The sequence below is a fragment of the Puma concolor genome, chromosome C2 (assembly GCF_028749965.1).
Source record: "Puma concolor isolate L17-30 chromosome C2, mPumCon1.1.hap2, whole genome shotgun sequence".
In the NCBI taxonomy this organism is placed as follows: Eukaryota; Metazoa; Chordata; class Mammalia; order Carnivora; family Felidae; genus Puma; species Puma concolor.
The window spans coordinates 157,103,536-157,120,631 of NC_141675.1; the positions used below are offsets into that span (position 1 = coordinate 157,103,536).

The 17,096-nt window shown below is 56.9% G+C and overlaps 1 protein-coding gene across 3 annotated transcripts in view; it reads left to right on the plus strand.

Moving 5' to 3' along the window:
- PDE9A (phosphodiesterase 9A) overlaps positions 1-17,096 on the plus strand; it is a 90,034-nt gene that overhangs the window by 21,935 nt on the left and 51,003 nt on the right. For 2 of the 3 annotated variants that reach the window (XM_086676054.1, XM_086676055.1), the window contains exons 2-4: positions 6,398-6,468; positions 8,090-8,167; positions 12,392-12,435. In XM_086676054.1, coding sequence (XP_086532180.1) covers positions 6,398-6,468; positions 8,090-8,167; positions 12,392-12,435 — 193 coding nt within the window. The other variant, XM_086676056.1, reaches the window with a different exon arrangement.

A 17,096-nucleotide genomic window follows, 5' to 3' on the forward strand; every position in this document is an offset into this window, starting at 1 on the left:
GCCTCCGCCACTCGCTGGACCCGCCCCAGGCTCTGGGCACAGCAGAGCGAGACACGGACGGTGTGGCGGCCACGGCCACCTGTGGTCAGGGCCGGGGTGGACGTGGAAGCGGGGGCCGGGCCTGCCTTGACACGGCCAGATGCAGAGCAGGGCTGGGAGCCCGGGGAGGGGTGGGGACGTGCGGGGACCGGGGCGCACACCAGCCACCGCCTTCCTCCCCTGGAGTAGGAGCTTCGTAAAGCCTGTGAGTCACAGCCTGGCCGCTGCCCGCGCCATGCACACTGCTGCCGAGTTGAAGAATTGGCCACCAAAGGTGTCTCGCCAGGCCAGTCCCTCCATACTCTTGGGCGTAACACCACACCTCTCAGGTTCTCGGAGCCAGGTGTGGTGACGCAGGAGTGGTCCGGGTGAGAGGTGACAGCCGGAAACGGGAGGGGGACACGAAGGAGCCCTGGCAGCTTGCCACTGGCTGAGGATGAGGAAGCCCAAACTGCCAGGCCCTCTGAGTAGGGGAAAGAACCTTCTGGAAAAGATCCGGGCGCCCCCATCTGTGGGTGAACTCCTCATCACCTCTGCTGGTCTCGCCGAAGCCTGGAGCCCCCACCGCACCCCGTCCCCATGTCACTGCTGGCCCGCGTCCTGTTTCCCAGTCAGTGCACCCGTCGAAATCCTGTTTCTGCTCCGGAACATCCCAGGCGGCTCATCACTGTCACTGGGGTCTCCTCTCCTCGCGAGATGCCCGCCCACATCCTCACCTCACACTTCCTGCCGGATACACAGCTTCATCGCTCCGTGGAAGGTCCTGGTTGAAAGCTCCCGGAGGGGAGTTGGGAACAGCGCTGTCCTGCGCGTGGGTTTGCAGGCAGACCACACACAGAGTGCCCTCCGGGAGCCGCGGTTCAGCCACGATCAAATCTTCACCCGCCTAGCGTTGTAGCGGGGAACTCGTTTGCCTGGAGCTGGTGCTGCGGCCCGGAGACCCCGTCCACCCCCCTGCCTTTGGCAGGCAAGCAGCGCAGTGTGTGGCTGGAAGCCGGGACCTCGAGGGGCCCTCCCCGCACGCTCCCTCCACGAGCCTCTGAAAGGGGAGTCCGGGGAGAGCGGGGAAAACACAGACCAGGGCCCTCCGTGAACAGAATCACATTCCGGGAAGAGGCCTCTGGACCCAGAATCAGAGAGAAGCCACACCCCGTCCTCTAGAACCGGCCCATCCTGTGTCTGTAACCCGCAGACCACCCAGACTCGGGTTTGGTGGCCGATGGCCACCCTCTCTGCAGCCACCAGCCCTGCTCCTCTAAGTACGTCGGTCGAGGTGCTTTTGATACTTGGAAACAGAAGCGGGGTTATGTCAGTTCAAGAGGCTCAGGGTTCGCGGTGGACGGATGTGAGGAGGTGCGTACGGGCGGGTCCCGATCTGGGGCTGCGGGAAATGTGCTGGACAGCTAGCAGGTGGAGATGCCCTGAGCTCTGACGGGTGTGCATTGGCCACTGCCGTCCCTGCGCCTTGAACCTGAGTCCCCACCTGTAAGGACAGGCCCGGAGGACGCCTGTCAGGAAGGAGCCCCGCTCAGCCAACCTGGCCAGAGCCCCGGGTCTCAGCCCTGGGCGGCCCGATAGGAATGGGTCAAGGCTGGTCCCAACTGTGAGCTGAGCCAGAAAGTCCAGTCAACCTGGGCTCCAGTGACACCTGCCTCTCTTCCTCGTCCTGACCGACTGTTGATCAGTGCCACAAAGCAGCAGGACCGTCCTGCTGTGAGCTTGGGGATCCCCCTCCCAACCCCTGCTTCCGTCTTTGCCTTTCTGGAGTCAAGCGTTGCTCCCTCCCCAAGAAACAGTGAAGCAGAGAACTAGGTTAGATGTTCCTTCTTCAAGCCCTGGAAGTCCCACAGGCTGTAAATTTGAAGTCCTACGAAAACAAAACTGGGTGCCGAACAAAATGGAGCGGGAGGTCATCCGGTGCGTTTGGCAACGCGGAGCCCCCGGGAGACCAGCACCCAGAAGTGCGGGATTCCAGAGCCACCAGGAACCGTGAGGTCCGTGCGCAGTGGAGACGGCTGGCGTTGGGGTTGTGTGGAAACATGGTGTCCGAATGATGCCTTCAGCCACCCGCCCTCCCGTGTCGCTCCTCACGGACCCGAGAGCAGGTGCACCTGATGCGATCGGTGCCATCTGCAGAATGGCAAACCGAGGCTCCAAGGTTACCGTCTTCCCGGTGAGGGGTGGGGAGGGCGAGAGAGGAGCCGGTGGGCAGAGGGAGTAGCCGGTGGGGACAAGCCCTGCCCTGCCCTGCCCTGTCGCTGGAAGGAGGCTAGTGTGAATGCAGGCACCGAATGACACCCACGACCTGGGAGTCTAGGTGCTGCGGCCAGGTGTGTGCACGGGGCGGGGCGGCCCTGGACGCGTTCCGACCGCCACTGGCTGGCGGGGCCTGAGGGGGCCTCTTGGGCTTTGATCCCGGCATGGGGCTGGGCTTGTGGCCCCCTTGCCCCTCATCGGTTATGCGGCAGCAGGAAGGTTCTAGACACGGAAGCTCCCGCTGGCATCACCGGCCCCCGCTGAACAAGAAGATTAGCATCCAGCAGGCGAGAGATGGGTCCTCGTGTGTTTCTCGTGTCTCGCTCTAACATCACGGTGCTGCCAGTCAAACCGCATGAAAGGGTCTACTTACGAGCGTCGGTCGCTGCCTCAAGCCGGACGGAAATACGAAATCTGTGTTTTTCTGCGGGCTTGCTCCCCGTACATCTCCCGTTTACAGTTCCTGTTTCCAGCACTCTTTCTTGGCTGCACAAAAGGGAAAGGATTTGCAGAATGATTCGGCGCGGGAACCAAAAGCCACGGGGCCCCTGGCAAGGCTCCCCCGTCGGGAGACGGGGGCAGTCTCCCGAGCCAAACAAGCGTCTCCCACAGCCAGGAGCACCTGACCTCGGCTGGGGAGCCTCTCCTGCCACCAGCGAAAAACCCCCGTCCCAGCCCTGCCACCATCAGGCACGCCCGTCGCTGTGCCCCAGCCTCTCACCTGCTCACGGCGTATTCGGTCAGGGGAAAGCCTGGCTCTCGCACACATGTAAGACGGCCCCACATCCAAGACGTCATTAGCTGAAGGTGGGGGGGGGGGACTAAGAAGATGTCACAACCAGCACAAAAGGGAAATCCAAGGACCATACGCCTGCGTGCGGTTATCTTTTTTTTTTTTAATGTTTATTTTTGAGGGAAGGACAGAGCGTGAGTTGGGGAGGGGCAGAGAGAGGGAGACCCAGAGTCGGAAGCAGGCTCCAGGCTCTGAGCTGTCAGCACAGAGCCCGATGCGGGGCTCGAACTCACGAACCGTGAAATCACGACCTGAGCCGGAGTCGGACGCTTAGCCCACTGAGCCACCCAGGCGCCCCTTGCGTGCGGTAATCTTGAAGCAGAATCACAAGTGGACGCGGCGTGACCTTCCAGTGGAGACACCCGGCGTCATCTGTTTCCTTTACCCCGGATTTCCTTCCGGCCTCCTGGCCTGTTGTCAAAAATCACCTCGACGGGGGGTTATTCTGGGTCTGGAGCGAGGCTGGCCTCGCTCGGTGTGGCCGGGTAGCTTCCACGGGGCAGCAGGCGGGCCGGGGCGCCTCGTGAGCCTGCCTGACCTCGTCTCAGCGGGAGACCCCATACGTGCATTTTTTCAAGCTTCTGTTATTAGCTGTCCCGAGGCCGGGCGGGCGAGCAGGACAGTGTCTCTCTTCCAGCGGCCACAGGCGGCACTTAGATGCCGGTGAAGCCTCTGCGGACAAGCACAGGACACGCCCCCCCGGACCGCGTTCCCGTCCACCGATTGTGGGCTGAGTGAGCCCGTGAAGCTGTCTGTGTTCCAGCTAAAAAGAGTCACGCTCTGAACACTGTCTGAGCGAGGCCGTCAGAAGCCCGTCCCCGGGAGTCTGCCCCTTGGCGTGGAGGTAGTTTTCGTCCCGTTCTCTGGGGCTCCGAGGTGGCCCTTCCGGGCAGAATCACAGCCTGGCGTCTGGCTGATGCAGAGACACGGCATAGACGTGACTCTGCCCAGTTCTGCCCGTTCCCACAGAAGAGAAACTTGAAGCGCAGAGAAGCTTGCCCAGGGTCGGAGAGGTCAGAGGCAGCGCGTCAGCGTCCCCCAGGCGCCCCGGTTCCCACACTGTCACCCCAACCGCTGCAACAGGAAATCCCCACCCGCGGGCCGGCTGCGCTGGGCAGAGTCAGAGGAGCCCTCCCCGTCTCAACAGGCTGCGTTCATGCATCTTCGGGGTCGCTGCTGGCCACGCCCCTCCTCAGTCCAGCCTCCAGGAGCCCACGGCGGAAGCTGGCTTTCCAGAAGAAGCTGGAGAGAAAGAATCTCGGAGACCGCCCCTGCCTGTGGACGCTGCAGGCTGGCACAGGGCCCCGACCCGCCGTGGGGAGCCTCCGTGCACATGAGCCGCGTGGGCGGCGACCTCTATGAAGGTGTCGCGTCTGCCCTGACGACGACACGGGTGCCCCTTCTCCTGGTCTGAGGCAGCCCACCCAGCCCACCCAGGCCCCCGGGAGCGACCTTGCTGTGGTCAGGCAGAGAGGGAGGAGAGGGGGGCTCACGGCAGCCGGGAGACCCCCAGCTCCTAACCCGCAGTTCCCGGGGCCCAGCCCAGACCCTCTGCCCCAGAATCCTCGTGCCGGGGCCCAGACATCAGCATTCTTCCGCCGAACACACCCTTGAAGGAACATCTCGTCAGCAGGGCTAGGGGGAGAAGTGACTCTCCGTTCCCCTCTGCGAAAGCCCTCGCCTGCCTCCTTTGTGCACCCCTGCCCTTCACCGGGGCCTGGAAGAAAGCCCCCAGTCAACCTCACAGAGGTTCAGAACGAGAACGTCAGAAGTGGTGCTGTGCCGGTGGGCGAATCGCCAGGACCCCAGACCCAGCCCTGCCGCCCCTGCCCGCTCACGGCACAGCCAGAAAAGCCGAGGCATAGACTGTGGCGCTCGGGCCTGCGCTGGGGTCACTGGGGATGCGCCGTCGTGAAAATGCGGGCCTGGCACACGTCAGATAAAGGCGAGGCTCCTCTCCAGGGGGCGGGGAGGCTTCGTGATGCAGCCAGCAGTGGGGGGAGGGGCATCCAGAAAGCAGGGGTGGCGCCGATCGGAGGGCCCGGGGAGGGGCGCCACGGCCTGGAGCGAAGCGGGGGCGGCCCCTGGCGAGGCCCCAGGCCGGAACCCCCCCCCCCCGCAGCCAGCTAGGACGCGGCCACACGGGCAGCCAGAGTCCCTGCTGCACAGGAGAGTGGCACGGCTGTGTCCGAGTCCCAAGGCTGGGAGCTGGGGCAGGACCAGGAGCGGGGACAGTGCAGGGGCCACTGCAGGTCGCCAGGCTGAGCCAGGGCGGCGGCCACCAGCGCGGGGCGGGCCACCAGCGCCGTGACTGCGGGTGCAGATAGGCCGGCGGGGAGAGGGCGTGCTGGCTGGGCCTCAGCGTGGCCAGGCCAGCAGCGCACGGCGAGTGGCATTGGTCACAGAAAGGCGAGGTGCACAGGGGAGAGTATTCACTGCGTCCTGTAAAGAGAGACCCAGAGGGTCTTAGAAGAGAAAGTGGTGCTCTGGGCACCGGAAGATGCCCACCCATCCCAGGGCTGCTTCTCGCCACGCAGGGACGAGGGGAGGGGCGGTCAGCCAGGAACAATGCGGAAGGAAAACGTCCAGTGGGTGGAGACGGGGGCTTTGCCGTGGACTGTCCACACCCCGTCAGCCACGGAGATCGGCCGCTCCCGGGGAGGGATTCAGAGCAGAGACTCACAGTCGGGACCCCTTGGACAGAAGATGCTGATGCAAACGTGTTTCCCGCCCGCCCCCCCCCGTTCCCGGGGCGGGACCCCCCGGGCGCTGTGCACCTGCCTGCGTGCTACATGTTTTGCTGTGGAGACCGCTGGTTGGCCGGTTCGCTTTGGCTTTTCCCGTGGTGATGCCCCCTTGGATTTAGTCCTATAGCCTCAGCCCCCCGAAGTCCACAAGGGCAACCTTTTTTTTATTTAAGTTAATCACCTTTAACAAACTTTTTTCCATAACGGTCTCCAGGAGTCATTGGAGACTCCCCGCAACGCCGTGTCACGAAACCGAGGGGGTCAGCCTGTGCGTCAGACGTCACCGATGGTGACCGTCACCCGCAGATGTGCGCCGCGGGTGAGAGCTTTACCTCTCGCGACATTTCCCAAGACACAAAAGAAAAACTGAAGTTTTCACAGTCCGCGTGGATGGGCTGAATGAAAACACATTCTTACAGCATTCTCGTGCCCACAGTTCTATTGAGACAATACGTGAACCTGCAGGCTGGGCGGGAGGCAGGGCTGGAGGCACCTGACGTCGCCATGGAAACCGGCACGCCGCCCCGCCCGCCGTCACCTCCCTGTTGCTTGTGTCTTACAGGTGGTTTTCAGCAAATACTGCAACTCCAGTGACATCATGGATCTGTTCTGCATTGCCACCGGCCTGCCTCGGTGAGTGATCCGGACGCCCCACTGCCGGCCAGGCCTCGCCAGGCCAGTGCACCTTGAGGGGAAGGCGCCTGGCTGGAAGGGCGAGCCGCCAAGGCTGAGGACCACAGGTGCACCAGGGCCCGGTGGGCTCGGTTCACACGTGGGAGCCCTTTCGGATCCGTGAATGAGACCCCGCGGGCCTGGGCCACGGCCTGTGTTCATGGAGGAAACCGCTGGGCAGAATTAGGCAGAAACCAGCGTCTTCCGAGGGGTTTTTTTCCTTTTATTTATTTGCTTTCGAAGAAAGGCCAAGGGAGGGTGGTTGTGTTTTGGCTTTAACACAGGTGAGATTTTTCCATCTCGGGACGGGGTCCGGTGGCCACGGGGCAACGTTTGGGAAAACGCGTTGAGAGTAGTTGAAAAGGCCAGGGACCCCCTCCCAGAATCATCACAATTCCAGAAGAGCTATTTCCCCCAATCAACAGTCTGAGTGCAGTCTTTCTCCTGACTTTTTTTCTTTAATATTTATTTATTTTGGGGGAGAGCGCAAGCGGGAGAAGGGCAGAGAGAGGGGGACACAGGATCCGAGGCAGGCTTTGCTCTGACAGTCTGACAGCAACGAGCCCAACGTGGGGCTCGGGCTCATGAACGGTGAGATCGTGACCTGAGCCGAAGTCGGACGCTCATCCGGCTGAGCCACCCAGGCGCCCCTCTCTCCTAACTTTCCGATTGTAAAGAGTGGTCAGGAGTGGCCGTGGCGTGGCATCTCACTCCAGAGCTGTGGCCCCGGTCAAGGGCCGGCACGGAACACCAGGAGCGTCTCACAGACAGGGGAGGAAATTGCGTGCCTGGAATGACAACAAATGGCAGTTTGTAGCTGCAAAACTGGCCCACAGTCCCGGGCATCTTTCCCTGACCATTGTGCTGAACAATACACGTGTATAATTCTTGAGGACAACCCGGGATCTGGGTATCACCCCCCACAACCCCGTGCACGCCACAGAAGGGCAGAGAAGCTTAAATAACACGGTCAAGGCCACACGGCTTAGGTGAGACCCCAAGGGCGAGAGGTCGGGGGAAGATTCAGCTCACCCACTCGAAACTGCTTCGTAGGAGAGCGTGCCCCGCTTACACGGGCCCCCACAGGGCGGTCGGGGAGCAAACCGAACTCGTCGTTGGCCGACATAAACGCTCCTTGCTATCTGGTTGCCGTCTCCTTGATCTCCCGACTCTGTAACTTAGACTTCCTCCGATTCCCATTTTAAATTACTTAAAAATGGCGGCACCTGGGTGGCTCAGTCGGTTAAGCAGCTGACTCTTGATTTTGGCTCAGGTCACGATCTCACGGTTTGTGCGACGGAGCCCCGTGTTGGGCTCTGCGCAGACAGTGCGGAGCCTGCTTGGGATTCTCTCTGTTCCTCCCCACCTTGTGCTCACTCTCTCTCTCTCTCTCTCAAAATAAAATAAACTTTAACAAAAATTATTTTAAGTTACTTAAAAAAGGACAAGGTAAACCCCACTTGGAATTACGCATGGCCGCTTGTGTGTTACAAACGCAAGTGTCGTGTCTGGGAGCCGGGCTGGCCCCGGGACCCCTGTTGCCCTTTTGCGCGTGGGGACGCTGACGCGGTGTATCTTCCAGGAACACAACCATCTCTCTGCTGACCGCGGATGACGCCATGGTGTCCATCGACCCCACCATGCCTGCCAATTCAGAACGGTAAGTGGCAGCTGGCCGGCCTCAGCAGCTCGGGGTTCTTGGGGTGTCTCTGACGCTTCTCTACACGCGCGGGAGGGGCTCTAGGTTGTCCTTGCAATTTGCTGCTGTAGGAAAATCCGAATTTAAGCCAAAGATGGGGTAGGGGCGGGGGGGGGGGGCGAGGGAGGCTTGTTCCTTTGCAGACCAGTCCCTCCCCAAGACAGTCACATTTGCAACAGTGCTCAGGAGGGCTCGCTCTCAACAAGAGTCCTCTGAGGAGCCACGGATGGGGAAACTGAGGCACAGAAGGCAGGTGAGGAGCAGTGAAGCCAGGTCCTGGGGCCCTGCGCTGACGGCCCCACTGTCTGCCTCCAGAAGGTTCCCTGACCACAGCCCCAGGGGTGTTGCATTCACACTGGAGCAAGATCTGGTGGTGGCCCGGTGCTGCCTGCCCAGACCAGTGTGCACAGGAGGCGGGGGGGGGGGGGGGGGGGGGGGGACCTGGGGGCCTGAGGAGCGGTTGCAGGAGACCTGGAAAGTGAAAGGGACATTTGCAAACATGAACATTCATAAAATCGGCCAAGCCTGCAGTATGGCGGGAAGAAGGACAAGGCCTCTGGGCAGGGGCCCCTCCCCTCCCTGAGCAGCCCCCTGGCCCAGCCACCTACCGAGTCCCCGGGGCCTCTGCTCTGTGTCTGCTGCTGGGCAAGGTGGGCGAGCAGGGTCCACAGGGGACGCCCCTCAAGACCCCCCCCACCGCCGCCCCTCTCCCACTCCTGCTTCCCACTGAACATCTGCTCCGAGGGACATTTGTCACTCTGGCCATTGGGCTGTCCCACCTGATGACTGAGCCCTGCCGGCCATTCCCAGCCTGAAGGAGAAAGCATGCCCCAGGCGGGCCCCACTCGTGCCCCAGCAGCTGGAGGGCCCACGGTGCTTAGTGAAAGTTGGAAACATTTGGGCTCCATGTGATGGGGTGGTCTGAGACCCTCACTGGAGGCCCCCAGAAGGATCCCCCCACCCAAGGTGTGTGCACACCTGAGCACCCAGAGGTGCCCCGGGCTGGGTGCCAGGTCCCCCAGGCCCTGCCCAGGGCGCAGACCCTCCCCCGCACAGCTTAAGGCTTCAGTGCAAGGAGTCGCACGAAGCCGCTGGGAGGCACAAAGTCCTCGACCGTCCTCGTAGCCACACCGTCTCTCAGGCTCGGTGAGCCGTGGTGGGCGCTGTCCTTCTCCACGCACCCAGTTGCCTCCGCCAGGCCTCCCCTCCACCGTGCCCATCGGTCTTCCCAAATTGCGTCCGTCGGGAGCTTCTGCCCCACACCCTCGGGCTCCGATTGCCAGCCGCGGGCTCCCCAGAAAGAGCGGCGCGAACCTGCTCCCCAAAGACTCCAGCGTGAGTCCCGTAAATCACGGCACACGCTTGGCCAGATCGCGCTTTAAGAGCTGAGTCTTGAGCGACCTGTCACCCCCGACGTCCACAGACTAAACTGACCTTGGGGTGGGGGGGAGACGTTCCACTCAAACCAGCACAAGCTGGTCTCTGAGCGAAACGGCATTTCTCCTCAACAGCGGTTTGTCCATAGCTTGTCTGTCTGTACTTTGTGGCTTCCGAATGTCTGCTTTGTACTTTATTCTGCGCCAGTGGCTCTCGGCAGGGGAGGCGTTGTTCCCCTGGGGACACTGGGCAGTGTCTGGAGACACTGTGGCTGTCACAACTGGGGCGGTGGGCGGAGAGTAGGGCTGCTGCTACCCATCCCACTGTGTGCAGGATGGCCCTACCATGCTCAGGATGGTCCCACTGTGTGCAAGATGGTCCCACTGTGCACGGGACAGTGCCACTGTGTGGATGGTCCCACTGCGCGCAGGATGGTCCCACTGTGCATAGGATGGTCCTAGTATGCACAGGACAGACCTACTGTGCGCAGGGTGGCCCTACTATGCACAGGGTGGCTTCCATGCAGAGACCCACTGCCTGAAACACCAGGGGAGCCGAACTTAGGAAGCCCGGGTTTCTGTGCTCTCTGGCATTTTCTTTCCAGAGCTACCCGTTCTGCTCACAGGTCACCAGCCCCCCACCCAGCTGCACAGGAGACTTCCCGTCCTCCCTCCCTTCCCTGCCCACCCCTCAGGTCCTCACGCTCTGGATCTGGGCTGGGGCCCCAGAATTTGCTGTTCTCTCGGCTCCCAGGTGGAGGTGGCGATGCTGGGTGGGTGCCACTTCCCAGGTCCCATCCCAGGGGCCCCCAGACCCCGCCTGCCCCAGGTCTCTCCAGGCCACTTGTCTAGTTGCCTGGGGGTCCAGTGCCACTAACCCAGTGACTTGCAGCCCTGCCGCCGATCAAAACCACCAGAGAGCATCGCAAAGGCCCTGAGGCCCAGACCCCGCTAGGACCCGCCCATTAAATGTGAATTTTGGGGGGATTTTTTCAGTCTCACCAGGTGATTCCAGTATACAGCCCTGGGGGAGAGCCACTGGTATAGAGTGTGGAAAACGTAAGAAACTGCCCTTGACCCCAGGTCGGTGCTCACCAGAAAGCTGTGTCCACCAGGCACAGGGCTTTCCTCTCTGGGAAAGTGCTGCAATCTTGTTTCTTCCCAGCAAACAGTGGCCAAGTAGGCCGTGCATGTGGTCAGGCTGTCTCTCCAGCGTCTTCCACTTCTGAAGACATTCCCAGCCGCTTGTCGCCTGCTTGCTTCCCCAGCCTCAGACTCAGGAGCCATCTCACGGGACAGGGCTGGTGCTGGTGCTCCTGTAATTGTCAGCTTTCCAAGGTCTCTTCTCCAGATCCCGACTGGCCACCTGGCTACTGATGAGAAGCGGGGTCCCGGTGGCCCTCAGGCCGATACTTTTGGGCTCATTTCAAAGCGAATATCATAATCGTCTGAGTCTTCCTTCAAAATACATTTCCCCTTAATGCCTTCTTTAGATGCTCCCAGCCAGCCTTTGCTTTGGACTGTCCTACCCCTCCTCCAGGCTTTGCGATGCACAGACGCCTGGTCTCTGCCTCCAGGTGCCCCTCAGCCGAGCCCCGTGCACCTTCCAGGACACTTGGCCCCAAACACAGCTTCATCGCAGTGCTCCCGGCACGGCCTGCTTCGGGGCCTGTTGGCCACAGGACATTGTCCAGACGCCTCCAGTGCATCCTCAGCCCCCTGTTGACTGGGGCCAGAGAATTTCTAGAGCTTAGCCATTCAAGCAGTGCAGGAACACCTGGCCCTCTAATGCGTATTTGAACGCGGAACGTTACCTCCGTGAGGACAGGAGCATTTTTGTCTTTGTCACCTGTACCTGACCTGTGAGCCCTCCGGGAACAATTTATTGAATAACGACCTGAACACAGGACACGGGACGATATCCCCACGGGCTAGTAAGGTTTCATCTGGTACGTTTGTTCCTAAATTCTTGCGCTGAGTCAAGGTCATGTGATGGCCTGTCAAGATCAAGGATCATGCGTGGGCCTGTTAACCGGTCTTGCCAGGACTCCTTCCAAGGCTGTGACCGTCCATACTCCCCCAGTGATGCTTTTTCACCTGCTTCCCTGTGTCCTTGCAGCCTGCCTGTCACAAGGTTTTGCAATTTTGCTAAAAAAAACAAAAAACAAAACACAAAACCAAAAACCCAAACAGCCTCTCTCTTGAGGTTCCTCTTTAAAAAACTATTATGAGCTATTGCCTATGCTTTTGAACTGTTTTCTGTTGGCTCAGTCGTCTTTCCCTCCCCCCGTCCCTTGCTGTAAGTCCTGGTGTGTCAGGCGCAAACCTTCTGTGTCCGTCCCCTCGGGGCCTCGTGATGACTGGGGATGGCGTCACCAAGATGCCCGTGCGTGTTCACCCGGGCGGCTGACACCACCCGCTCTTGTGCACTTGGAGATGTGGCCGTCGGGAGCTCGGACCGGGCCAGGGGCAGAGCGCCTTCCCTGTGCGAGTCAGGTGCTGGCACGGACGTGGGCACAGGAGCCCTTCCCGGCGGGATCCCGCACCTGAGCGTCAGTGGTCCCGATCACCAAATTTGTTGAATTCACCACATGTGAACATCAGAGAGGAAGTTCATCATTTAAATGATATGTTTAAAGTATTCGGAATTCTTCCGAACGAGGAAGCTCAGAACAGCCAGAGAAACTAATTTCAGAGAAAAACCCTAATCCGCTGGATTCCAATTTCTCCCGAGTGCTTATCTCCCGTACCAGGCGTGCTGGGAGCACCTCGGATGGCATCTCACAGAGAACTGTCTTCTGTCTTGCAGCACCCCGTACAAAGTGAGACCGGTGGCCATCAAGCAGCTGTCTGGTAAGGCCCTGCTATCATTTTTAAAATTAAGAGAAAAAAAAGAAGGCTCCAGGCTGCCCCTGTGATTGAATATATATTAGGTAAGCATTTGAACATAAACCCTGTGCTGTTACAGAATCTGAAGCCCTGTCTTACGCTCCACCCCTGACGACCCCTCGGGGGCCTCCCTCCCAGGCCGTCCCCACAGACTTAGCAGACCCTGGGTGACAGTCCGCCCTTGTCTTCCTGGGCGCGGAGTCTGGCCTGCGCGCTCAGACCCATGAGCCGCCAAGTCCGCACGTCAGACCGTGGGCCGTCCGCGGCCCCCGGCCCCCGGCCCCCAGCCCCCGGGACGCCGGGTGCGGTCAGTGGTGTTACGGTGGTAAAATCCCATTTCCTTCTGGATCTTTTCTCTCTCGTATTTACGTATGATTCATGCAGAATACAATGTTCCCATTTAAGTGTATATTTTGATGAGCTTTGAAAAATGCATACCCCCTTGTAACCGTTCCCAAAACTAAGACGCGGAACATTTACGTCACCCGAAAAGGTTCCCTTGTGTCCCTTCTCAGTTAACCGCCCCCCCCCACCCCCGCCCATGACCCCTGGCCTCTGTCAGCAACCCACCTGCTTTCTGACCCCGTAGATTTAGCTTTTCGAGAGCTTTGTATAAAAGAGATTACATAGGATGCCTCCTGCTTTTTGACTCGGCCTAACGGCTTTGAGACTTGTGTGTGTGTCAGCTGCCCCAGTGGTTCATTCCTTTGTATCGCTGGGTAGTGTTCCCTGGTGTGGCTGGACCCCAGGGTGGTTCCCCACCCATCTGTTGAAGGACAGCGGGTTACTCCCAGTCTGGGGGCTTTTAGGGTAAGGCCGCCATGAGCATTCAGGTGGATGCCTTCGTGGGGACGGACGTTTTCATTTCTCTCGGATCGAACGGGACCGCTAGGTCGTAGCGTTAAGTAATTCGCCGAAGAGCCTGCCCATCGGTTTTTCCAAAGTGGCGGCACCGCCTGACCCTCCCACCCACCAGGGGTGAGCAGTCCCCGGCCGCGCTCGGAGTCGTCAGTTAATCATTCTAATGGGTGTGGTGTGATATTGCATGTGGTTGGACTTTATGCTTCCCCAGTGACTAATGATGGCGAATGTATTTACTAACCGGTCATAAATCTTCTCTCATGATCCGTCGTGGTAGGTGACTGCTTTCCTTATTATTGAACAGTGAGTGTCCCTGATTTATTGGAGACCCACACCCTTAGTCAGACCCGTATCATAAATATTTTCTCCCAGCCTGGAACTCGCTCCTTCGTTTTCTTAGCCGTATCTTTCAATGAGGAGAAGTGTTCCATTCTGATTCGACCCGGATTATCAATTTTGATCTTTTTATGGTTTGTGCTTTTCGGTACCCTACCCGAGAAATCCTCGTTCGTCCCCTACCTTAGCAGGTTTTCTGCCGTTCTCTCTTCCGAAGGTTTTGTATTTTTAGTTTGTCCCTTTAGGGCTGTGATCCCTTGCAAGGTGACTTTTGTGTATGGCCTGAGACAGAAGTCGAGGTTTATTTTCCTTTTTAAAGTGTAAAGTTAATTTAATCTTGATTTTTATAAGCTTGATGGCCACGGAATAGAATTTTGAAGCCACCCATCCCATGCTGGCCGGGATGAGGCACTTATGTGTCTGCACCTTGTCTCATCTTTAAGGTGACAGTTGTCAGGGCACCTGGGTGCTGGGCAGCTCAGTTGGCTTCAGCTCAGGTCATGATTTCACAGTTTGTGGGTTCAAGCCCCGCGTCAGGCTCTGTGCTGACGGCTCGGAGCCTGGAGCCTGCTTTGGATTCTGTGTCTCTCTCTTTGCCCCCCCCTTGCTCGTTCTCTCTCTTTCTCTCTCCTTCTCTCTCAAAAATAAATAAGCATTTAAAAAATAAAAAAACAGGAAATCTTCTGGATCTAAGGGGAAGAGTTTTCAGACTTGCCACCAAAAATCACATCCATCAAAGGAAAAATTGATAGAGGTGCCCGGTTGGCTCAGTCAGTTAAGCATCTGACTTCGGCTGAGGTCACGATCTCACGGTTCGTGGGTTCAAGCCCCGCGTCGGGCTCCGTGCTGACAGCTCGGAGCCTGGAGCCTGCTTCGGATTCTGTGTCTCCCTCTCTCTCTCTGCCCCTCCCCGGCTCATGCTCTGTCTCTCAAAAATAAAAAATGTTCAAAAACATTTTTTAAGTGACAGCGTTTACATGTGGGCACTGATTGCTTTACATTTTTTTAATGCTTGGGGCATCTGGGTGGTTCAGTCCGTTAAGCGTCTGACTCTTGGTTTTGGCTCAGGTCATGATCTCTCAGTTCATGAGTTCAAGCCCCACTCTGGGCTCTGTGCTGATAATGCCGAGCCTGCTTGGGATTCTCTGTCTCCCTCGTTCTCTGCCCCTCCCCCACTTGCACTCTTTCTCTCAAAATATATAAATAAACTTAAAATAAAATAAATGTTTTGAATGTTTCAGTAGCTCTTTGAAAACTCTTAATTCAATTCTCTTGATAGTAGATGTTAGAATAAAATAGGAGTTCTAACTTTTTCTAGAAGGAAAATTCCTTTTTTAAAATTTTTTTTTTCAACGTTTACTTATTTTTGGGACAGAGAGAGACAGAGCATGAACGGGGGAGGGGCAGAGAGAGAGGGAGACACAGAATCGGAAACAGGCTCCAGGCTCCGAGCCATCAGCCCAGAGCCTGACGCGGGGCTCGAACTCACGGACCGCGAGATCGTGACCTGGCTGAAGTCGGACGCTTAACCGACTGCGCCACCCAGGCGCCCCGGAAAATTCCTTTTTTAAAACAAAAAGCAATCGAGCCCTTGACTTGATAATGAATGTGACTTTTTTTTATTAACTCAACCCCACACTTTATTCGGATTTCACCAGTTTTTCTCTGGATGTCCGTCTTCTGTCCAGCATCCAAGCCACGGTCCCGTCTGTGTCACACTGGCCCTTGGGTCTTCTCCATTGGCCCCGTCTGACAGGGCCGTCTGACTCAGACACTTTGGAGAGTCTATAGAATGTCCCCCAGGCTGGGTTTGTCTGAGGTTTTCTTCAAGATCAGCCTAAGGGTATGGATCTGGGGAAAGAATGAGGGGGCCCACGATATCCCTTTGAATCCCTGCCTTCCCCACTGCCGAGCTGCTGTTTTCCCCTTCCTTACTCTGCTCTTTGGAAGGATGTCGCTCAGTCTAGCCCACCTTCACGCGGGGCGGGAAAGGACTGAGATTCATTCTCTCTGCATGGATATCCATTTGTTCCAGAACGTTTGTGGAAAAGACAGTCCTTTCCCCCCATCGAGCTATCATGACATCTTTTGTTGTTCCGGGTTCCTTGTATTTTCAAATAAATTTTAGTATCAGTCTGTCAGTTGCTACGAAAAAAAAAAAATTCTTTCAGTGGGACTTTGAAATTGTACTAAATACACAGAACAATTTGAAAAGAGTTACTGTCTATATTGCTGAGTCTTCTGATTCATGAATGTGGTATCTCTCGATTTATTTGGGTTTCTTTTAATGTTTCACAATAACATAGTTGTCAATGTAAAGTTCTTAAATCTGTGTTAATAAATTTATCACTAAGTATTTAATATTTTAATGTTACTGTCAATGGATTTTTATTTCAATTCCCAGCAGTTTTCTGTTTATAAAAAATATAATTGGGAGCGCCTGGGTGGCTCAGCCGGTTGAGCGTCCGACTTCAGCTCAGGTCATGATCTCGCAGTTCGTGAGTTCTAGCCCTGCGTCGGGCTCCGTGCTGACAGCTCAGAGCCTGGAGCCTGCTTTGGATTCTGTGTCGCCTTCTCTCTCTGCCCCTCCCCTGCTCACATGCTGTCTCCCTCTCAAAAATATATAAAGATTAAAAAAAAAAAAATTAAAAAAATATATAATCGGTTTTGTGTATTGATTTAGCTAAGCTCTACCTTTTTGCCGATTTCCTATGATTGTCGACATCTGCAGATAGAGAATTGCTTCTTCCTTTCAGACTGGATGTCTTTTGTCTCTCTTATTTCTCTTTCTTGCCTTGCTGCTCCTGCTGGGATATCTAATAGGAGAGAAGCACATGGTGTGAGAATGCATATTCTTGGTCTGTTCTCATCTTAGAGACAAAGTGAAGCTTTTCACCATCGGTTATGATGTCAGCTGTAGGGTTTTTCTGTAGATGCCCTTTCTCGGGTTGAGGGTTTTGTGGGGTTTTTTTCCCCTTAATTCCTAATTGGTTGAGAGTTTTGATCATAAATTAGTGTTGGATTTTGTCAAATACTTTTTCTGCCTCTATTGAGATGATCATGTTTTTTACTCCTCTGTTCTGTTACTGGTGGACGTACTGATTGATTGTAAAACTTTAACCTTGAATTCCTAGTGTAAACTCCATTTGGCCACGGTCCACTATCTTTTTGCTCTGGATTCAATTTAAATACGTTTTGTGAAAGGTTTTTGTTATCTGTATCAGCAAGGATTCCATAGTTTTACTTTCGTACAGTATGTTCATCTGGTTTTCGCATTAGGGTGATGCCGGCCTCGTGGGAAGTGGGGAGGTGCTCCGCCCTCCTGCTTTCTGGAAGTTTGTACAGGGATGGCACTATTTCTGCCTTAAATGTGTCCTAGAATTCACCAGGGAATCCTCTGTGCTTCGAGTTTCTTTGTTGGAAGGTTT